Source organism: Barbus barbus (assembly GCF_936440315.1).
Source record: "Barbus barbus genome assembly, chromosome: 17".
NCBI lineage: Eukaryota > Metazoa > Chordata > Actinopteri > Cypriniformes > Cyprinidae > Barbus > Barbus barbus.
The window spans coordinates 29,656,203-29,680,370 of record NC_136745.1 but is presented as its reverse complement, the minus strand read 5'-3'; the positions used below and the strand labels follow the sequence as shown (position 1 = coordinate 29,680,370).

General features: G+C 39.9%; 1 protein-coding gene across 1 annotated transcript; it reads left to right on the top strand.

The window, feature by feature from the left end:
• Window positions 1-207: 207 nt before the first annotated feature.
• LOC306883637 (phospholipid-transporting ATPase VD-like) lies at window positions 208-23,603 on the top strand (the record flags this gene model as incomplete). The annotated part of the gene is made up of 12 exons (XM_079438995.1): window positions 208-691; window positions 1,617-1,723; window positions 1,799-1,925; window positions 3,132-3,316; window positions 14,543-14,834; window positions 14,957-15,033; window positions 17,256-17,381; window positions 18,472-18,672; window positions 20,301-20,381; window positions 20,473-20,577; window positions 21,719-21,906; window positions 23,417-23,603. The coding sequence occupies 12 exons, from the start codon at window positions 208-210 to the stop codon at window positions 23,601-23,603; spliced, it is 2,160 nt and encodes a 719-aa protein (XP_079295121.1).
• Window positions 23,604-24,168: the final 565 nt, after the last annotated feature.

The following is a 24,168-nucleotide window of genomic DNA, read 5'->3' as shown; positions in this document are numbered from 1 at the left end:
ATCCCATTGCACTGCATATTGTATCCCACTTATGTTTTTTTTTCATTATATGAACAGACTGCCAACATTAAGACTATTAAACAGACTTGATCATTCGTTTTGGACGTAAGTGAACTCTGTGAGCTAAATTGACAAGCAAATAAATGTATATTTTTCCAGGTCAAAGGATGGCGTAACTCCTCAAACTCAGGAGGTTCCTTTCATAAAATGCGGCAGCGGTTTAGAAAGTCTTCTCTGGGAAAACTTTTCACCTCTATGAAGTTCTTCAAGAGAGGAGAGGAGACACTCGTAGATCCTTTCTCCATCGATGAAGACGAGCCCGGCGTGTTTCACAGCTCAGAGGTCTCAGACGCCGCGGGGCAGAAGGGGATTTCTAGTGAACGCAAGGTTAAAAGCGGTCTGTCTGGGTCGGAGGAGGTGTGTTACGAGGCCCACAGCCCAGATGAGGCCGCTCTCATTCACGCAGCAAAGGCTTATGGGTTCATCATGGTAGAGCGCACCCCTCATTATGTGACTGTCAAGCTGCCCAATGACGCGCTGCTGAAGTTTGAGGTGCTGGACATCTTGACCTTCGACTCCACGAGGAGGAGGATGTCCATCATTGTACGACATCCACACACCAGTGAAATCATCATGTACACCAAAGGAGCTGATTCGGCCGTCATGGAGAGACTGGGGAATGTTTTCTCAGGTGAGCAGCATGCACTAATCACAGGTTTCGGGTCAGTAAACCTGCGTTTATTTAATAATAAAAAAACAGGAATATTGTGAAATATTATTAAAATGTAAAATAACTGTTGTCTATGTGAATATATAATAAAATGTAATTTATTTCTGTGATCAAAGCTGTATTTTCAGCATCATTACTGCAGTCTTCAGTGTCACATGATCTTCAGAAATCATAATAATATACTGATTTACTGATCAACAAACATTTATGATTATTATCAATGTTGAACACAGTTGTGCTGCACAATATTTATGTGGAAACTGATACATTTGCTTTTTCCGGATTCATATGAATATGATGGAAAAGCATTAATTTAATGCTTAAGTTTTTTAAATCAATTGAACGTGTACTTGTTGAATAAAAGTATACATTTCTTTAAAAAACATGTTTGCATAGATATTTTGTTGTGTCCCTATTTTGAAACTAAATAAAATTTTACTATAAGCACAAATAATTGAACATAAATGAGCTTACAATATTAGCAGCTTTTACTTTTTATTTAAAAAAACCTTTTTTACCTTTTCTTTTAAATATAGCTTAATTATAGAAAAGCTATAAAAAAAATTTTATAGCTTAAAAAAAGGTTAAAAAAAAATTTTTAGGTTAAAAAATTTGCTTGTTTTTTTTTTATATTTTTTTTTAATGGAACAAAAATGGAGATGGTTAAAAAATGAAAAGATACTGATTGTGAATGACCATCCCCAACATCCACATGAAAGTATAATAAAAAGTATAATGATCCAGATGACTTGTGCACTTTATTCCAAGTCTTCTGAAATCATACGATAGCTCAAAAATGTTAAAAAAAATTGACATTCAAATGAAATGTGATTGAAATACAGTCACCGTGGCAGATTTGAATTTATGCGTGGTTTGTTTTTCACAGATATGACAAAAGTGGATATTGAGGCAAAGCAACTTGCTGTAAAAACTCAAAAAGACCTTGACATGTACGCCAGGAATGGATTACGGACGCTGTGCTTTGCCAAGAAGGTAGACGTTTCGTGGAAAGTGTTGTAGTAAGACTCAGTGAGCAGCTCACGGAAAGCGGTGTGTTTTTCTCTGAAGGTTATCGGCGAGCAGGAGTTCAGGGCCTGGTCTGCGGTCAGACAGGAGGCGCTGTCAGCCATGGATGAGAGAGAAGAGCGTCTGATGGAAACCGCAGCCTTCATCGAGAACAACTTCACTCTGCTGGGTACAGTCTGCACTCCCTTCACTCTTAAAAATGAAGGGGGGTTTTCACAGAAAGGCCACAGAATAATCATTTTGGGTTTCCCAGAAAACCTTTCAGGGAACAGTTGAAGAACCATTTTTTCTTAGTGTGAGAAACATGTTAATAAAAAAATAAAAGAAACAAGGTTCTTTCCTTTTTTCCCACTGTAAAGAACATATTGAAGCATGCTTCTGTCACGTAATAAAGGTGATTATGACTTTTTTTTCCTATCTTGCAATTCTGTTTCTTGTCTTTTTTTCTGACACTGAATAAAAAATCAAAAAGGTAATTGCAACTTTTTATCTCACTATTCAGACCCCCCCCCCAATTCTGAGATTTTTTTCTCTGATATCTGAGTTTACATTTTATATAGTTTACATGTTATAAACAAAATGGTAATAGGACTTTTTACTCACAAACATGAGTGTATATCTCTGATTTCTGACTTTTTCCTTGAAATCAGAGTTTACATCTTGCAGTTGTTTTATTTTTGCCACGGAATAAAAAATCTAAAAGTTAGTGGCAACTTTTTATTTCACAAGTCTTTGTTTTTATACAGTATCCCATAATTGAGTTTACATCTCACAATTTTCCCTTTTGTCTGTGAATTCTGAGTTTACATTTTCCAGTTAATTGTGTTTTAATCTAAATGTAATAGGACTTTTTTCTCATAAATGTGAGTTTATATCTCTAATTTCTGACTTTTTCCCCCTAGAAGTCAGAATTTATATCTTGCAATTTTGACTTTTTTTCTCTGAATTCTGAGTTTAGATTTCACAATTCTGTTTTATTCCATGGTACAAAAAGTAAAAACAAGGTAACATTCACCCTTTATTTAGTCTGACTTTTTGAGTTTAAATTTATATTTACATCTTGCAGTTCTGACTTTTTTCACAATTTATTATTTTTTTTTTTTCAGAATTTGTCCAGAAAGTTATTATCTCACAATTCTGAGTTTATAATTTGGTATTCTGACTTCAAAATCAGAATCGTGAATAAAAAGGCACAATTATCTTTTTTTTTTCTCTCATGGCAGAAATGAGATGACATAAGAACCTTTTATACAATGGAAGTGTTCAATTAATGTGAATTGTTCTTCACAGAATCATAAGTGGCATTAAAGACTCTTAATTTTTAAGAGTGTAATCATCCAGATAATGTAATCTGACCTTCTGGAGTTTCCCACAGGGGCCACTGGCATTGAGGACCGTCTCCAAGAAAGTGTCCCAGAAACCATCACGGCTCTGAGACGGGCCGGCATGCAGGTGTGGGTGCTGACAGGGGACAAACCCGAGACGGCCATCAACATTGCATACTCCTGCAAGCTGCTGGAGCACGAGGACCTGGTGTTCACCTTCAGCACCAACAGAAAGGTACTTCACTGATAACTATATATATAAAAAAAAAATAAAGATTACAAGATTCAATTCCTAATGTTTTGAGAGTAAAGTCAAAATTATGAGAATAAAATCATAGCATAATTAGATTAATTGCATTGAGAATAAAAAATCAAGTTAGAGCCCATTTCAACCTTTTATTATGTTTTTTAATGTTAAATACATGAGAAAAATGAAATGATGTTTTTGTGTGTGTGTGTATGTGTGGTAGGTGTAATTTTCACTTGAAATATTATGATTTTAATATCATATTACTACCACTTTATTCTCAAAATATTACTATTTTAATCTCATAATGCTATTTATTTATTGCTACTTATTAAATGATCTGAGATGACCGAACACCTGAGAAAAGATAATGGCAACACCTCAGAGGATGCCAACGCTCAGACAACATAAAGAATGACCAAATTTTGCCATAAATTAAATATATTAAGTTTCTGCAATATATAAATATATTGTGGAAACTTAATTTCCTGTAGAGCTGCTTTGCAACGATTTGTATCGTAAAAAGCGCTATACAAATAAACTTGAACTTGAATATATTACGATTTAATCTCATAATGCTACTTATTTGTTTTCGAGATATTCCTAATTTAATCTCATATTACTACGACTTTATTCTCAAAATATTGGGATTTAAATCTCCTAATGCTATTTATTTTTTCTTAAAATATTACAAATTTAATCTCAAATTGCTACGACTTTATTCTCATAATTTTGGCTTTATTTTCTAAATACTATAATCTCGTAAATCTCGTAATCTTAGATTAATTTTTTATTTTACGTGGCACTATAAAACGCCGTCGTACATTAGTATTGTTAAACCGGGTCTTTCCAACAGGATCAGTCGGGTCAGAGATCTCAGTAAGAGCATGCTGTGTATTTGTCACGTGCTGCACATGCTGTTTGGGATTTAAAACACTGAACCCGCACAAAAGGAAAAGGGTTAATTGGTTTATCTGGGACAACAGAGGCATCAGTGTTACACAGTTTCATCCCCTCAAGAGTGAAGTTCTGCATAGCGTGTTCAAACACATAAACACGCTTGCAACAATGTGTCAGATATGCTGTTTTCATGTCTGCCTGAGTCTGTGTTCAAGAGCGCTGAGAAAAAGTGCATTCCCCATTCTGAATGGCTCATATTGCTGCTCTGTAATCCCATTTTCACACTTCTGAGGAGGGCAGGAAACTGTTCTAGTTTCATTTCAACATTAAATCTCTTCCCCAAGACTTCCTCATATATTGTTTTACACACATTTTATGAAATGCCTCATCGTGTGCATCTAAAACCTTCGCTTTCTGTTGTCCTAGTTTTTCATATAAGATCATTTATCACCATCTTATATCTTAGATTATTCCCTAAATAGAAAGCTGTGTGGAAATGAGAGAACCATAAGCCATTTATGTAACATAGTGAAATGGGCAACAACTGAAATTTAATTTAGTCATAACCCAGATATATCCTCAAACCAGTCATGTTAAAACATACAGCGGTGCCAGAATGTAAGTGCATGTGGGTGGATGTGACGTGTGATGTCTCATGAATATTAATTAGATCATGATGCCATTGCAAGATAACGTGCATTCGTGTAATTTGATTTAGGATCATATATGAAATGCTTGATGTGACGTCATGTTAATGTGTGCCACAATACTCTTGTGATAGAGGCAGCAGTTGATCTTCACCGCAAACTGAAAGCATGATGGGAAATGACTGACTGACAATCACATCTTAGATGGAAGCTCACTGGCTTACAACAACTGTGATGCTTTTGTCTTGTCTACAATGTTAGTCTGATGTATCTAATATTCATTTAGACTAAAAATGGAGGGAGAAAGAATCAATTAAATTGTAGGTATGTGACTGTTCAAAAGTTTGGAGTTGATACAATTTTTTTTTTTTTGAGGAAAGAAATGGTTACTTTATTTTGATAGTTCACTTTAGACATTCAGCAAGTAACTTTGCAACTACAAGTCAACAAGCAGTCATTAGAGTATTAGTAGACTGTCTGCTTAATATCTTCTAACACTTTATTTTGAAGGGTCCACAACATACAACATACTGACTATGAGAAACTTTGCAACTATATGTCTACTTACCAAAAAGTAGTATACTTTATTAATTATACTTAAGTAAAGTTCAAGTATATTTTAAGTATACTTAATGTAGTAAGTATACACATATCAGTGTACTAGTAGTATACTTGTAAGTGTACTATTTCAATACTCCTTCAGACTAAATTGGCCCACTTTCTAGTATATAAACGTATACTTTTAAGTATACTTTAAGTATAATAGTAGTAAACTTTGAGTACACAACTAGTTTACATCTATGTTTTCGATTTTACTGCAACTATACTAAAAGTGAACTTGTATACTGATAATTTACTTTAATTAAACGAATTACTTGTAGTAGCTTTTTAGTACACTTTGAAGTACAGGTGCATCTCAATAAATTTGAATGTCGTGGAAAAGTTCATTTATTTCAGTAATTCAACTCAAATTGTGAAACTCGTGTATTAAATAAATTCAATGCACACAGACTGAAGTAGTTTAAGTCTTTGGTTGTTTTAATTGTGGTGATTTAGGCTCACATTTAACAAAAACCCATCAATTCACTATCTCAAGAAATTAGAATACTTCATAAGACCAATACAAATACAGTACCTTTGAAGTGAAGTGAAGTGACATACTGCCAGGTATGGTGACCCATACTCGGAATTCGTGCTCTGCATTTAACCCATCCAATGTGCACACACACACACAGCAGTGAACACACACACACACACACACACCGTGAACACACACCCGGAGCAGTGGGCAGCCATTTATGCTGCAGCGCCCGGGGAGCAGTTGGGGGTTCGGTGCCTTGCTCAAGGGCACCTCAGTCGTGGTATTGAGGGTGGAGAGAGTGCTGGACATTCACTCCCCCCACCTACAATCCCTGCCGGACCTGACTCTCTAACCATTAGGCCACGACTTCCCCAAGTCCTGCTGGAAAATGAAATCAGCATCTCCATAAAGCTTGTCAGCAGAAGGAACCATGAAGTGCTCTAAAATTTCCTGGTAGACGGCTGCGTTGACTGTGACTTCAGAAAACACAGTGGACCAACACCAGCAGATGACATGGCAGCCCAAATCATCACTGACTGTGGAAACTTCACACTGGACTTCAAGCAACATGGATTCTGTGCCTCTCCACTCTTCCTCCAGACTCCAGACCTTGATTTCCAAATGAAATGCAAAATTTACTTACGTCTGAAAAGAGGACTTTGGACCACTGAGCAACAGTCCAGGTAAGATGCTTCTGACGTTGTCTCTGGTTCAGAAGTGGCTTGGTAGCCCTTTTCCTGAAGATGTCTGAGCGTGGAGACTCTTGATGCACTGACTCCAGCTTCAGTCCACTCCTTGTGAAGCTCTCACAAGTGTTTGAATCAGCTTTGCTTGACAGTATTCTCAAGCTTGCGGTCATCTCTGTTGCTTGTGCACCTTTTCCTACCCAAATTCTTCCTTCCAGTCAACTTTGCATTTAATATGCTTTGATACAGCACTCTGTGAACAGCCACAGCTTTCAGTAATGACCCTCTGTGACTTACCCTCTTTGTGGAGGCCGTCAATGTTCGTCTTCTGGATCATTGCCAAGTCAGCAGTCTTCTCCATTATTGTGGTTTCAAAGAACAAGAGATATTTATACTGTAGGGATGGTCATTAATTGAGACTCAAATGTAAATATTCTAATATTTTGAGATACTGTTTTTTGACTTTCATGAGCTGTAAGCTCTAATCATCAAAATTAAAACAAAAAAACTTTTGAAATGTTTTAGTTTACATGTAATGAATCTAAAATATATGAAAGTTTCACTTTTTGAAATAACTTACAAGAAAAAATGAACTTTTTCACGATATTCAAATTTATTGAGATGCACCTGTATAGTCTCAGTAAACTACTAGTTTAGTCGTTTTATACTGCAAGTATACTCGTATGTTTTTCATAAATGAATTTTACATCATACTTTAAGGATACTACTGTGTCCCTATTTAGGTATTAATTTGAATATATTTTATAATATGAATATCTGAACATACAATTACAATAGAAAGAACAGGGTATCTGCTTGTAAACAAAAACATTTTATTCTAGCTTCATGCATTCTTTTTTAAAACACTTGAATGTGGGTAAATTTCATTAAAAAAAAGAAATAAACAACATTTTGAACAAAAAGCTGAAAAAAACTATGAATTGGATTCAGAATGATAATCAAAACACAGAGTCAATCAACACCCCAAAGCTTGACAGTCATTATTATCACTTCATTGGTTGACATTTTATTCCATAACGTTACACAGTTTTGATGCTGTTTTATGTCTGATGATCGTGTTAGATTACATGTGGAAGTATCTGTTGTTCCCTATCGATACTCCACTCGTACTGCGTCTTGCTAAAGACGCTATGGGAAAAAGCCTTTTTTCTCCTTTACTGAAGCCTTATTCAATCACGCAGTGAAACTGCACGATCATTGGTTTGTGCAGTGTGATAAAACGAACCAATGTGTCGGCAGCGGAGCTGCACGAGCCTATGGCGACGGAGCCCGCCAGATCCCGCCAGAATGGGCGGGGTTATCTGGCTATATAATCAGCCGTCTCGCCATAGGATCCTCAGATTTCTTCTCCTTCAGCGACGACATCTCGCCTTCGCTGATCCCAAGAAGCCGCCTCGCCGTTGACACGCCTCGCAGCTGAGCCAGAGACCTCCTGCCAGCTGAGACGCCGCTTTCACCGCGCTCCAGCCCCGCAGAAGCCCCGGTCTGTTCGCTGCCGCCATCCGGTGAGTGCTATAAAAATGCATATTTATCGGCGTTGTTGCAAATGCCGCAACAGCGAGTGTGGCTCGTGCAGGGGATCCTGCACGATGCAAAAGAGCAGTGAGCGCGTGCCGCCTGTCTGGGTCTCGCCCACGCACTGACTGCGCGCTTACTGAGACAGCTCGTTCGAGTATGAGTCTCGCTCTTCCCGCTCGCTGTCCGTCTCTGTGGAGGCAGCTCCGCTCTCCCGTTTCCCCTCTCTCAGCAAAGCTCGGAGAATGAAACATCAGAGCCACGGAGCTTCCTGCAGCGCTCGGATCCGCCGGTGTTCACACGTGAGAATCAGAGCTCCTCCTTCATTGGGCGGCTCTATTCTCTTTGGCGGACCGGAGTGGAAAGTTATGTGTGTGCGTCACTGAGACTGCGCTCACACAGGCAGCCTGCTTTCACCGAAAGCCGGGCTTTACTCTGATTTGCTCGCGGTCCTCTATGTAGCAGGCCCCGCCTCCCCCCTTCTCTTCTCCCAGTCACCTCGGAGACAGGAACAGCGAGTGAGGCTGAGCAATCAGGTTGAGTGATTTTTCGCGCCGGCTTAGCCCCGTGTGTTTCACTCTGCATACAGCGCTTTGATCTGCCAGCGCGTGTGGATTAGCGCGCCTCATTACATTGAGTGGCTCAATCCTTCTGCGCGCATTGTAAAATGCTGCGCTGGGCGGCCACCCACTCACGTTTATTTTCTCCCAGTCACCTCGGAGAAAAAGACGGTAAAATCGCATGGCTGGGCGTTCAGGCTTGAGTGATTTTTCGCGCCGGCATAGCCCCGTGTGTTTCACTCTGCATACAGCGCTTTGATCTGCCAGCGCGTGTGGATTAGCGCGCCTCATTACATTGAGTGGCTCAATCCTTCTGTGCACATTGTAACATGCTGCACTGGGCGGCCCCGACTCTCGCGTTTCTCTTCTCCCAGTCACCTCGGAGAAGGAGACGGATAAAAAAAAAAAAAAAAAAAAAAAAAAAGGCTTGAGTGATTTTTCGCGCCGGCATAGCCCCGCGTTTTTCACTCTGCATACAGTCTTTGATCTGCCAGTGTGTTTACACTAAGTATTAGCGCCTCTTGCAGCTCTTTGATCTGCCAGCGCTACTTTCATTATGAAAGCTTCAGTCTGTCCCTGCCGCGCTCACGGTCCCTTTCTTCAATGAAGGTGGCCACGCCTCCCCTGCTCTAGTGTTTCTACTCTCCCAGTTATCTCGGGGAAGAAACTGCAAGCTCCAGGGTTCGCGCGATCAAGCTTGAGTGAATTTACGCCAGGGCAGCCCCGCGTTTCACTCTTTGATCTCGGCTCGCCTTCTTCAGTGAAGATGGCCCCTCCCCTCGTCCGCTACGAGCGGATCTGAGAGGATGCGCGCGGCACTTTTGATCTGCTGGTGTGTTTACACAATGGTAATTAATACCCCTCTTCTAAGAGTGGTTGATCCTTTTAGGCAGATCGAAAGCAAGTTGTCACTATGATTATAACTGACAGCTTCAGACTCCTGACGCTTGTGGGCTGTGCCCACGGCCCAAATGGCCTCTGTCATGCCTCCAAACACCCCGTTTAGCTCCGGGTGCCGATGGCAATGAGTTTGTGGTAAATACTGTTGTGAACACTGGGCCCTTTCAAAAAGCGCCCACACAACTGATCGCTGTTATAGCAAGGAAATAAGACACAAACATTTTCAAAAGGGAGCACATTCCTCTCCCTCTTATCACGAGCTTCAGGTCCCCGCTTGGCGGCCTGCCACTCGAGTTTATCCAGCCCCTTGCCACGCGGGCCAAGGCCTGGAGGGCCATCCCCGGAGTGTCAGAATGGGTTATACGGATAATAGAACGAGGTTACTCACTCCAATTCGCTCGCAGACCCCCGCGCTTCAGCGGCGTGGTCTCCTCTTCTGTAGACGGCTAGAACGCTCACGTTCTACGTTCAGAAATGATGATGCTGTTGAAAAAAGGAGCCATAGAAATGGTTCCTCCAGCTCAGAGCGAATCAGGCTTTTACAGCCATTACTTCCTCGTTCCCAAGAAGGATGGCGGCCTCCGGCCCATCCTCGATCTCAGACGCCTGAATCGCGCCCTCGTGAGGAGGTCGTTCAGGATGATCACACTGAAGCAGATCCTCTCGCAAATTCGCTCAGAGGACTGGTTCTGTTCCCTGGACCTGAAAGACGCATACTTTCACGTCCAGATAGCCCCCCCATCACAGACGATTCTTGAGATTCGCCTTTGAGGGAGTGGCTTATCAGTACACGGTCCTTTCCTTTGGACTGTCCCTGGCCCCACGCACTTTTACGAAGTGCATGGACGCGGCTCTTTCCCCTCTCAGGCAGATGGGAATCCGCATTCTCAATTACCTCGACGACTGGCTCATTCTGGCCCAGTCAGAGGTACAACTACTCTCACACAGAGCCCTCCTCCTCAGCCACCTAGAATGCCTGGGGCTCAGGGTCAATTTTGCCAAGAGCGCGCTGTTTCCCAGCCGACGGGTGTCGTTTCTGGGAACAGTTTTGGACTCAGCTCAGATGAGAGCTGTGCTAGCGCCGGAACGCGCTCTGGCCATTTAAAAGCTCGCAGCCTCCTTCCAGAGCGGCACCGCTCGCCCCGTCAAAGCGTTTCAGAGGATGCTGGGCCTCATGGCCACAGCATCGCCGGTGCTACAGTTGGGCCTGCTTCGCATGCGGCCCCTTCAGCGCTGGTTGAAACCACGGGTTCCACCCCACGCATGGCGACATGATCGCCTACATATCAGGGTGAGCCAGGCCTGTGTAACAGCCCTGGTCCCCTGGAAGAACCCACGATGGTTCAGAAAGGGTGTGGCCATAGGGATGGTCTGCAGCAGGAAAGTTGTCACAACAGACGCCTCCAACATGGGTTGGGGGCGCTGTGCGAAGGCAAACCGACCTTTGGTCGAAGGCGGAGCAGAACCTCCACATCAACTGCTTAGAAATGCTAGCAGTGTGTCGAGCCTGCCAGTTTTTCCTGCCAGAGCTAAGGGGACGACATGTGCTGATCCGCTCAGACAACATGTCAGTGGTGTCCTACGTAAATCACCAGGGAGGTCTCTCCTCGAAGCGCCTCTTCCTTATGGTAGAGCGACTTCTGGAGTGGGCTCAGCTCAACTTGCGCTCGCTGAGAGCAGCACATTTGCCGGGCAGATTGAACCAAGGAGCGGATATGTTATCACGGAGCAACGTCCCCTCAGAAGAGTGGATGCTCCACCCGCAGACGGTTCGAATGATCTGGAGAATCTTTGGCAAGGCCGAGGTAGACCTTTTCGCCTCCAAAGACAACTCTCACTGCCCAGCCTATTATTCGAAGGTCAAGGACGCGTTGGCCCACGACTGGCCCAACCTCCTCCTCTATGCATTCCCTCCGATCGCTCTGATTCCTCAGGTCATCAGGCGAATCAGGGAACAACGACACAAGGTCTTGTTGGTGGCCCCCCTGTGGGAGAACCAGCCTTGGATGTCAGAGCTGACCCAGCTGCTAACCGCAGCCCCCTGGCCCGTGCCCCTGAGACGAGACCTCCTCTCTCAGGCGAACGGTTTATTGTGGCACCCTCGTCCCGAACTGTGGGCGCTTCACCTCTGGCCGCTCAACGGGAGCCTACCAGCCTCCCAGAGCGAGTGCTAAATACCATTTCTGAGGCTAGAGCCCCGTCTACGAGACGCCTCTATGCCCTTAAATGGGCGGTTTTCTCCGAATGGTGTCTAAACCGCGGTGAGGACCCCCCTACATCTGAGTTGGCGGTGATTCTGTCCTTCCTGCAGGAACTGCTGGATAAAGGACGCTCTCCCTCCACACTCAGGGTGTTCGTATCGGCTATAGCGGCCTTCCACGCCCCTATCGCGGGCCAATCAGTGGGCAGGGACAATGTTATCGTCCGCTTTCTAAGGGGTGCCAAGAGGCTGAATCCGCCTCGGCCCCTTACTGTCCCTACGTGGGACTTACCCACTGTGCTGAGGGCCCTGAGGGGCCCTCCTTTTGAGCCGCTCCAGTCTACGAACCTTCGGTCGCTGTCGCTGAAGACTGCTTTGCTACTAGCACTAGCGTCAGTCAAGCGAGTAGGAGACCTGCAGGCGCTCTCTGTGAGCCCTGCCTGCCTGGAATTTGGGCCAAACGACTCCAAGGTCGTCCTAAAACCAAGGCATGGATACGTACCTAAGGTACTTTCCACTCCGTTCAGAGCTCAGGTCATCACACTCTCCGCGCTTCCTCCCTCTGAGGAGGACCGGGAGTTCATTCTGTTATGCCCTGTTAGAGCCCTACGGATCTACTTTGAGCGTTCCGCCTCCTTCAGGCGCACGGAACAGCTCTTTGTTAGCTTCGGTAACCGCGCCAAGGGGCTTCCGGTCACGAAGCAGAGACTCTCTAAGTGGATAGTGGATGCCGTTACGCTGGCTTACTCTTCCTTGGGCCTTCAATGCCCCATTGGAGTACGAGCCCATTCGACTAGAGGCATTGCCTCGTCGTGGGCCTGGTCTAGCGGTGTGTCCATTACAGACATTTGTGTGGCGGCCGGCTGGGCCTCGCCGTCCACATTTGCAAAGTTTTATAAGTTGGATGTACCGACCTTACAGGCCAAGGTCCTATCTGCTTAGATGAGTATGACTTATGTTGTGGGAACATCCCTAACGGAGATCTCTTGACTGCATGGGCACTCAAGCTCTCTGATGGGTTCCTTACATATCTCAGCCCTGAAAGTGCTGAGTATGCGAGGAATACATGGAATGACCCGGGCCGAGCGTGACCTCTATGAGCTCAGCTCGCTTTAGCCCGAGTATACTATTATACTTCCCTCTGAGCATGTAATGCTTATGGAGATATTTTACAGTCGTTCCTCTACCATAGCACGGCGTGATTGAATTGTGTTCCCATAGCGTCTTTAGCAAGACGCAGTACGAGTGGAGTATCGATAGGGAACGTACTCGGTTACTATCGTAACCTCGGTTCCCTGAGATACGGAACGAGTACTGCGTACTTTGCCGTGCCAGGTAGCTGCACGACTCAGTCGTCGCTTCAGTCGAAGTAAACCTGAGGATCCTATGGCGAGACGGCTGATTATATAGCCAGATAACCCCGCCCATTCTGGCGGGATCTGGCGGGCTCCGTCGCCATAGGCTCGTGCAGCTCCGCTGCCGACACATTGGTTCGTTTTATCACACTGCACAAACCAATGATCGTGCAGTTTCACTGCGTGATTGAATAAGGCTTCAGTAAAGGAGAAAAAAGGCTTTTTCCCATAGCGTCTTTAGCAAGACGCAGTACTCGTTCCGTATCTCAGGGAACCGAGGTTACGATAGTAACCGAGTACGTTTCTGTTTCTTCTTCACTTGTGTTTTTTGTAAATTCTGTACAGAAGATGTGTACTAGCGCCCCTACCATATAACAACGAAAACACAGATTCTAGTATAGCTCAAATATATTTAGACTTATATTATATTAATTATATTAATTATAATTATAATTATATTATAGTCAAGTATACTTAAATGTAATGTTAAGTATATTTCTGAGAAGTACATAAAAAGTAGATTAAAAGTATACTTTCCTATTTTAGTATAAAAGTATACTAATAACACACTTGAATAAACTTATTTTTCGTAAGGGTCTACTTATTCTACTAACCTTAAACCTAAACTAACAGTCTACTCTGAGAGTTAGTAGACATATAGTTTCAAATTAATGAGAATTAGGTGGCATGTAGTTGCAAAGTTACTTATAGTTAGTAGAATGTCTAAAGTGGACAAATATCAAAATAAAGTGTAGCCAAAGAAAATAACACTTTTACTCAGCAAGGTCAAATTAAATTGAGTAAACTTGACAGTAAATGCATTTATAATACATAAAATATTTCTATTTCAAATAGATGCTGGTCTTTTTTGAACTTTCTATTCATCTGTGAATGCTGAAAAATAAAATGTATCCCAGTTTCCACAAAAAAAAAAAAAAAAATTGGGCAGCACAACTGTTTTCAACATTGATAATAATCAGAAATGAGCAGTAAATCAGTATATTAGAATGATTTCTGAAGAATTATGTAACACTTAAGATTGTGGTAATGATGCTGAAAATACAGCTTTGATCACAGAAATAAATTACATTTTAACAGATATTCACATAGAAAACATCTATTTTAAATTGTAATAATATATCACAGTTTTTACTATATTTGTAATGCAGTCTTGGCGAGCATAAAACATCAAAAAATCTTACCACACCCATACTTTTGAATGGTTTTGTAAACTGAATCACCTGTTTATTACATTCACTATCATGTAAAAGCAGATGTATGCGACAAAAATATGAATGTGACACAGTTTTGTAAGTTCAAATACTAAAACACTCTGTGTTATATTGTAGTCTTTGTGTAAAATGCGTTTGGAAGACACCCTGGGAGAGGTGCGGCGGAGCATGCTGTCACCCGGAGTGGGTTATATCTCAGCGTTTGATGGGCCGCTGATGGAGCCCAGTATCGGGCTGGTGATCGACGGGCCGACTCTGAGCATGGCCATGTCAGACGAGCTGGTGGAGCAGTTTGTGGAGCTCTGCAAACACTGCCGTGCGGTGCTCTGCTGTCGAGTGACGCCGCTGCAGAAGAGCGCTGTGGTTAAACTCATTCGGCAGAAACTGAGGGTCATGACCCTCGCCGTAGGTAATGAAACCTTTGAGTTGAGACGGAGGGCTTTCTGTAATCATTTATACGATTACTTTTGTGCAGGTCTCTGAAGTGCATTGGTTTTCTGTTGCGATGCATTATGATCTGTGTCGATTCAGGTGACGGCGCCAATGATGTGAACATGATCCAAGCTGCAGACGTCGGCATTGGAGTTTCTGGACAAGAGGGGATGCAGGTTTGTGTATTTTGTCTGCAATTATGTATCAGTCAATAAAACCTACATTTTTAAAGGGGTGGTTGATTGCGATTTCACTTTTTTTAACGTTAGTTAGTGTGTAATGTTGCTGTTTGAGCATAACCAGTATCTGCAAAGTTACGAAGCTGAAAGAACAATGCAAACAGAGATATTGTCTTTTAAAATTATGGCAGTTTAATGCCTACAAAAACGGCTCATAAGGACTACAACAAGTTACTTCCCGGTTCCTATAGGTCACAAACCCAGATAAACCCCGCCCCCGGGAACATGCAACAAAGGGGGCGGGGCCATGTTGTGCTGCTTTAGAGAAGAGGAAGAGAAAACTAGTGGGTGCACGTAAAAATCTATTCATATATGTATCGCGATTCTGTCTTCTAACGATTCTAATGGATTCACATGTTTCAAAATCAATGTTCTAATGCAGCGGTTCTCAATCATGTTCCTTGCGTCGCCCTGCTCTGCATCTCTCTCTCATTCAGATCGTCAGATCAGCTCCAACAATGAACTGTTCCAATTATACATTTATTTTCACAGCTCTGAGAATATAGAGCAATATAGAGGACGCTATTGTTTACAATACAACCAGAGCACATGCCACTGAGGTGAGGGCGGACGTTTAGACGCGCACTAGATGCGGTTTAGCCAATCACAACACACTGAGGCCAGCTAACCAATCAGAGCCCATCGTGTATTTCTGAGGGAGGGGCTTCATAAAATCAGGAAATCATCGGAGCATTTATCAGAGAAGGGACAGAGCGGTGTAGAATAAAGGTAAATTATCTGAAAAATAATGCATTTTTTAAAAAGAAAGCATGAACACAAAAACCAGTCAACCACCCCTTTAAAGTGTTTTCTGATCGACTAAATCAAGTGTGTTTTCAGTCAGCATGAAAAGGAAATCCTTCCACATTGAGACAAGTATCTGAATGAAACGGCTTTGAAAAATCTGGGGTGGGGCTTGATTTTGTCCTATCATGAATTGGGGGAGGGGCATGCTATCCTTTTTAAATGAAAGATTTCAGGGCACATGTTCTGCTTGTTTGTTTGTTTTATAAAATATGATGTTCACAGATAAATCATTTTTAATAAATATTTCAATATTTATTCTGTTAAAAAGAAGGCGACACTTTATTTTGATAGTCCACTTTAGACCTTCTACTGACAAGAAGTGGCTTTGCAAGTACATGTCAACTTATTAAGAGAGCTGGGTAGATAACATACATATTGTAGTCCGTTACTGATTACAGATTACATGATGAAGACTAGTTAGTAATGGAATCTAGCTTACTCTTTTTATGTAATGTATTTTTAGATTACTTTTTAGCTCATTTATTTTAATTTTACCATTAAACATGTAGCAAATAGAGAAAATATATTCCTTTTTAATATCAAAAATATTTTTAGAAAGGAAATTTTAAAAGAGAGAAAAGAATTAGGGAGAATCAATAAATTATGAATAATTTACTACCATTTTATGAACCACATGTAATCATGTAATCTATAAAAATTAGCTGTAATCTGATAATAATGTTTAAAAAATTAAATATATGACCCTGGACCACAAAACCAGTCATAAGGGTCAATTTTTCAAAATTGATATTTATACATAATCTGAAAGCTGAATAAATAATCTTTCCATTGATGTATGGTTTGTTATGATAGGACAATATTTGTCTGAGATGCAACTATTTGAAAATCTGGAATCTGAAGATGCAAAAAAATATTGAGAAAATCACCTTTAAAATATGTCCAAATTAAGTTCTTAGCAATGCATATTACTAATCAAAAATTAAGTTTTGATATATTTATTTGAAATTCACTAAATATCTTCATGGAACATGATCTTAATATCCTAATGATGTTTGCCATAAAAGAAAAATTAATAATTTTGAGCCTTACAATGTATTGTTGGCTATTGCTACAAATATAGCTGTGCTACTCATGACTGCTTTTGTGGTCCAGGGTCACAAATAATGTAATAACAAGTACTTAATTTGTGGAATCTGATTACATAATTCAAATGACATGTAATCAGTTACTACCAAGCACTGTCTTCTAACCCTGACCTAACAGTCTATACTCTAATGAGAGTCAGTCAACATGTGTTGCACAGCTACTTAGTTAGTAGAATGTCTGAAGTGGACTGTACCATAAAGAATGAGTGTAACCAGTAATGCTAATGTTGTGTTTGTGTTCTGCAGGCTGTCATGGCCAGTGATTTTGCCATCACACGCTTCAAACACCTGCAAAGACTGCTGCTGGTTCACGGACACTGGTGCTACTCCAGATTGGCCAACATGGTCATTTATTTCTTCTACAAGAATGTGGTAATTATCACCATGGCAACCAATTTTGTTACATTAAATGTGAGATTTCAATAACACTCAACACCTTAGCAAACTAACATCTTTGCAGCATCCAAACATTTGGAGTTTTTCACAAACAAGCACCAATTATGTATGTATCTTCAGAACATGTTGTAGCGCTTTATACAATACAGATTGTCAAAGCAGCTTTACAGTGTTAAACAGGAAAATAATGTTTCGGTAATACAAACAATATTCAGTTTTCTAAAGCAGCTCTAAAAAGAGGACAAATGATAAGCAGCTGATGCATTCGTATTTGATATATATTTGTATTGCTTCCTTACAGATGAATCAAAGTGTTGCCAACATGACATAATTGAAATAATTGTAACCACACTGCTGTTCAAAAAGTATTTTTGATATTTAAAGAAATAATACTTTAATTCAGAAAGGACATATTCCGTTGCTATGGAAGTTGTTTCTGCCACTGAATAAAAATGAAAGAAAGTAACTGCGACTTTTTTCTTGCAATTGTGAGATTACATTTTGCAATTCTGGCTTTTTTTTCTTAAAATTGTTGGATATAAATTCGCAATTGTAATAAAATATAATTTTTTTCCCTTTAAATTGGAGTTTATGACTCATAATTGTAAGTTTATATCTCACAGTTCTGAGAAAATAAGACAGAACTGCAAGCGAAAAGTCTATATGATGCACTTTTGAGAAAAAAAATGCACTTTTTTAGGTTTTTGTTCAGTGGCGGAAATGGTATCACAGTTTCTACAAAAATACACAGCAGCACAACTGTTTTCAGACTGGAGTAATGATGCTGAATATGCCATCACAGGAATACATTACTTTTTTAAATCTACGAAAACAGAACAGTTATTTCTAATTGTAATACCGGTAATATTTCACAATATTACCGCACTTGAGACTTTTGAATGGTAGTGAACACTGTAAAGACTCATTCTTTTATTTTTTGAAGGAAACTTGAATTGCTTTCTCTTGTTTTCTGTTCCAACAGTTATATCTCTCTTAAAAACACATTTCCTGAAATCTGATGAATTATCAGCAGCACTCACTAACTAACCTGTGTCGTCTCACTCAGGCGTATGTGAATCTGCTCTTCTGGTATCAGTTCTTCTGCGGCTTCTCCGCCACAGCCATGATCGACTACTGGCTCATGATATTTTTCAACCTGTTCTTCACCTCTGCTCCTCCCATCATGTTTGGGATCATGGACAAAGAGGTGTCAGACTCCATGTTACTGAGCCTGCCTGAGCTGTATAAGAGAGGACAGCACTCAGAGGTGAGCAATGCTGCTGTCACCTATGACTCAGTCTGGGATAACCAAGATGTTTTTGTTAGGTTTGTATTAAAAATGAATTAAGGGAGTTATTGGACCATATTCATTCAACTATGGCAATTGTAGTTATAGTTTCTAAATGCATTTAGCTACTATTTTCAAAACAAACACCATAGTTTGTTTTATAGAAACCATGGTTACAAGTACCTAACCATGGAAACTAGGGGGCATCCAGAGAAACCATAGAAACCTGTAGTTCCTATAAATATCACAGTTTGACTATAATTTCTATGCAAGACATTTGGTCATTTAAAAAAAAAAAGGGTTGAATTCCAAAATGTTGGTTTTGGAATCAGCTTATGGTTTAGCCTCACATTTATAGTTCACACAAAAATGAAAATGCGCTGTCATCAAGCCATCCAGGATGTAGTTGATTGTTTTTGTCTTGAACAGAAGATTTTTAGCTGAAACCGTGGTTCTTGGTGATTCATTAAATGCAAGTCAGCAGATGCTCGTTTTTGTGAACAAAAAAAAGCATATCAGGTGGCGCAAAATTAATACCCATGGCTCCTGACGATATATTGATAATATATTGACTAAATCATGCAATGACGTAATGTATTAACAATTATACAATGTTGGGAAGGTATCTTTGGAAATGTAATAGGTTACAGATTACAAGTTACCCTGTCTAAAATGTAATAATTTATTAAAGTAATGTAACTGATTACATTTGATTTGATTACTTTTCTAAATTTCAGTTAATTACATTTCAACTGTTAATCATTTTCAGACATGTAAAGCAGGCAGGGTTACAGTAGTACTGAACACTGATTATTACTGTCACTTTCTAAATCCTTCATCACTTGAAGATTATGATCATTTAAGTTTAAAACACAGCCACCACAAGTTCGGACTAAATTTGAAATTATTCTGTGGTTAAATACAGATTTAAAACATTAAAAGAAATATGCTACTGTTTTTGAAATCAAATCTTTGCATAGTTATGACAGGAAACACTGTCATCCAACAATGGCTTGGAAAATAATAATCTTAAAAATAAAGCATATACATAAACCCAAATAGGAAATAAAACAGTTATCGAATAAGCGTGTGCCCTATTCTGTGTTCTAAACTCCTGAAACATTGGTGTCTCATAAAGAGTTGTCACTGCAATTTATGAAAGAAATCAATTAAATCTGTATGTGTGTGTGTGTGTGTGTGTGTGTGTGTGCGCGCACATGTTTATGTGGTTTATGAGGACCCAAATGTGTATAATGACATGGGTATGACAGAGGTATTACAATATGAAGGTGGTTTATGAGGACACTGCCTATGTCCCCGTAATTCAAAAGGCTTAAAAAACATACTAAATGGTGTTTTTTTGAAAATCTAAAAATGCACAAAGTCTCCTGTGAGGCTAAGTTTAGGTGTAGGGTTGGTGTAGGGCAATAGCACACACAGTTTGTTCAGTATAAAAACCATCACTCCTTACCGTTTGCCTGAGACTCACAGGTAATAATGCTGTAAATAATGTTCAGTTTCTTGCACAGACTGATTGTTTCCTCAATATATTGTCAGGAGCCATGAGTATTATTACAAAGTGCATACATGTGAATGTTTAATTACAGGGCTACAGACGTTCAACATTTTGGATCGCCATTGTCGATGCTTTCTATCAGAGTCTGGTGTGCTTCTTTATTCCATACTGGGTAAGAACATCTAATCAGTCTCTTGTCTGTTTCTTTGTGTCATGTGTTTCGGAGTAAGCTGTTTTCTGATCACTGCTTTTACTGTCTCAAGACGTACAGCGATTCAGACATCGGTATATTCGCATTCGGTACTCCCATGAACACAGTGTCTCTTTTCACCATCATCCTGCATCTGGCCATTGAGATCAAGAGCTGGGTGAGTTTACTCTGCACTTCATCACTGCACAACACAACCACACGGCAAATCATCTCAGATTCAGTGTCTTACTGATTAACATCCAAAGAATATATTAAAGAAGAAATTAATACTTTTATTAAGCAAGGATGCATTAAATTGATCAAAAGTGACAGTAAAGGCATTTCACAAAATATTAAGCATAAGAAATGTTTCTTTTAGCAGCATATCAGCATATTAGAATGATTTCTGAATTTTCTGATCATGTGACACTGAAGACAGGAGTTATGATGCTGAAATTTCAGCTTTTCATCACATTTAACAGATATGCACATAGAAAACAGCTATTTTATTTTATAGTAATATTTAACCAATTTTCAGTTTTTAATGTAGATTTGATATAATGAATGCATGATGGTGAGACTTAAGAGACATTTTAAAAATTTTTACAGACCCCAAACTTTTGAATGGTAGCATGGTTATTATAGTTAACCTATTACTTAACTTAAACTATTAAAAACATTCTCGCTAATCTGATAAAATATAAATATGACATTAAAAACATTAATATTAGATGAAAAACTAAACGCAGTTAGACATGTAGCCTTGGCAACAAACTCAGATAAGTTTACGTTGAAGCAATAACTAACTTGAAATAAATAGAACTGAAGACCAAATTTGAAAAAAAATAAAATAAAGTAAAACTATTAAAAATGACAAAAAATGTAACTAAAATTAAAACAATTGGTCGGTCACACGCTGCTGGTCCACAATGTAAAAATAGCAGCGAATTCAAAATATTAATAAAAACTTTTAGTATTATTATTAATAATAATACTAAAATAACACTGAACAGTAGCATACAGTGACAATACATTTTCTCAGTAAATCTCCTAGTGTTTAACAATAATCATATCTAACCTACTTGTTTCTTCTGACATTACTTTGACTGGGTGGCGAGTCATTAGGCATTTTATGAAAAAAGTGGGTGTGACTGTCTGTTCTAAGAATTTGCACAGTTTTTGCAGTTTTTTTAAATGTTATTATTATTATTTTTTGATTCTTTAGAGGTTTTTAAGATCACAGCATGTCTAAATTATTCTCTTTTATGTCAGAATATCAGTGTTTAACCTGAAATGCCTTCTTTCGGTTTGACGTGCAGACAGTGGTGCATTGGGTGGTCATGATCGGCAGTGTGCTGGTGTACTTCGTCGTGACTCTGGCCTACAGCGCCATCTGCATCAGCTGCAACCCTCCATCTGACCCCTACTGGATCATGCACAAACAAATGGCCGACCCCATGTTCTACTTCGTCTGCATTTTAACAACAGTTGTTGCTCTACTGCCAAGGTAACCTAAGTTAAGCGCTACCATTATGTGTAGCATTAGGGCTGGGTTGAAAAATGTAATCGACTCATTTTGATGAACCAATATCAATTCTTAAAGGGATAGTTCACCCCAAAATAAAAAATGAAGTCATCATTTATTCATCCCTGCTTGCGTTTACTTGTGGTCCAAAAAAGAAAGAACGGCACATGGCATTAGAACAACACAGGGTGAGTAAATTGTGATATGATTTTCATTTTTGGGTGAAATATCCCTTTAAATCCCAAGAATCGTTCACTGCTGTTTTGAGTTGATACATACACGATTTTTTGTAATGCGCCTCTCATCCATTACATCACAATAAGCTTTGTTACCTTTGATATGAAACAAAGTCTCAACTTCCAGATTCTGTCAGTTTTATTGCGAAATTCAAACAAATAATGCTTAGACGCTCTTAAATGTGAGTGACAGATGAGCTGCCTGTAACCGCTTCCGTTCAAGCGGCAGCGCGAACGCACGTGAACCGATCATCTCTTCCGCTTTACTACCAGTTACTGCACAAAATAAACATGAATGAACATTAGAATGGATGTTGAAAGAAACAGAACAACTTATTGAAATGTATAAAGTCTCATATATAATCGCCCAGTCACTGTTTTAACCGCGGAAAGACTTCAATAAAGCTAAATACATAATGTCACATTCACCAGAAAAGCCAATCAAGTGACCCTAAACTTATAATTAGCTTGAAAAATGAACTGTAGAAAAGAGCATTTTGCTAAATATATGCACTATATTACATATTCATTATATGTTTACTTTATCTGTTGTTTAATATTTAATGTATGTTTGAATAACTCTGTCATTATAGAAAATTACGATATTCACTGTTTAAATGTTAATATTTAAACAAAGTGGACGAACTGGAGTAGAAACATGATTATATATCATTAAAAAGTTATTATAATAAATTTTACTGACCCCAAACTGTATGGTAACAGGGTTATTATAGTCAACTCAAACTTGTATTATTGAAAACTTTTTTTCTAATCTGAAATAAATCTGAAATAAATAAATACATAAATATTAGATGAATAACTTAAACTAAACCAAAATATGATGCTGTTTAGACAGGTCCACTGTTTAAATGCTAGAAAGATAATTCAATTTTTTATATATATATTTATGTGTGTATATATATATATAATAAAAATGGTCTTCTGTGCAGTTTACTTTAATACCAGCTGACAGGGATTATTGTAGAGTTTGCAGCATGAGAGATTATTTTCCTTGGGGAAAAAAATTGACATGAATTATATCTGATTGATTATATATCCAGATTAATCAATATCAAATTGACTCAGGATTGAATCTGAATCGAAATGCAAGCTTGTGATTCAAAACCGAATCCAACTGGTCTCAATACCCAGCCCTAAATACTCGCATCAGTGACGTTGTTTAGATGTCATACATGAACACAGGATTTCAAATGCAGTATCCTCAGCGTTATCTGTTTTTTCTCTCAATTTACCAGGTACACCTTGCATGTCCTGAGGGGAACGCTGGCGCCCTCCCCTCACCTCCGCGCGCGGCAGCTCGAGCGGCTCCCCCCGTCCTATCGGGAGCAGCGGATCAGAGAGTGCCGTGGTCTCCGAGACACGTGTATCTCTCCTTCTGTCAGATCCCGGGAACACGGCTCCTCTCCCTGCCCCAGAGCATGAAGTACACGCACAGTACGGCACGCTGCACTTCCTCATGCACAGAGACAACAATGCAATGCACAAAAGCTTGAATTTTTCAACACAAAAAACTGCCAACAAGCCGAAACCCATATTTATGTTTTGCACTCATGGGCGCCGTTTTATGCAGGGCTCATGCACCGGTGACGCTTTAGGCCAGCCAGGGAATAATCTCAAAGCCGTGCGTTTCAATTCTCTTAAAGGTTTCCTGCTGCATCTTTGGCTGTTATGAACCCAGGTTTACACAATCCACGCTTGATCAATACATGCGTGTAATTTCTCGACGATGTGGATGTAATCTGTTCAGTGGATGCAGCTGAGCCTTTTCCCTTCTGTGAAACTACTTCCTGTTGTCATGTGGACCACATTTGTATGCACTTGTGCTTTGAGCTGCTCATGCAATAATTGAGGTTTGCAGATGTTACATAATATCTCGGTTCATATATTCAGAGCTTGTTGTGCGTGCTGACAGAAATACAAGTGCCACAGTGAGATTAAGGAGGCTGGATCTTCTTCTATTTATTAATTCCTATAAATGCATTGGCTC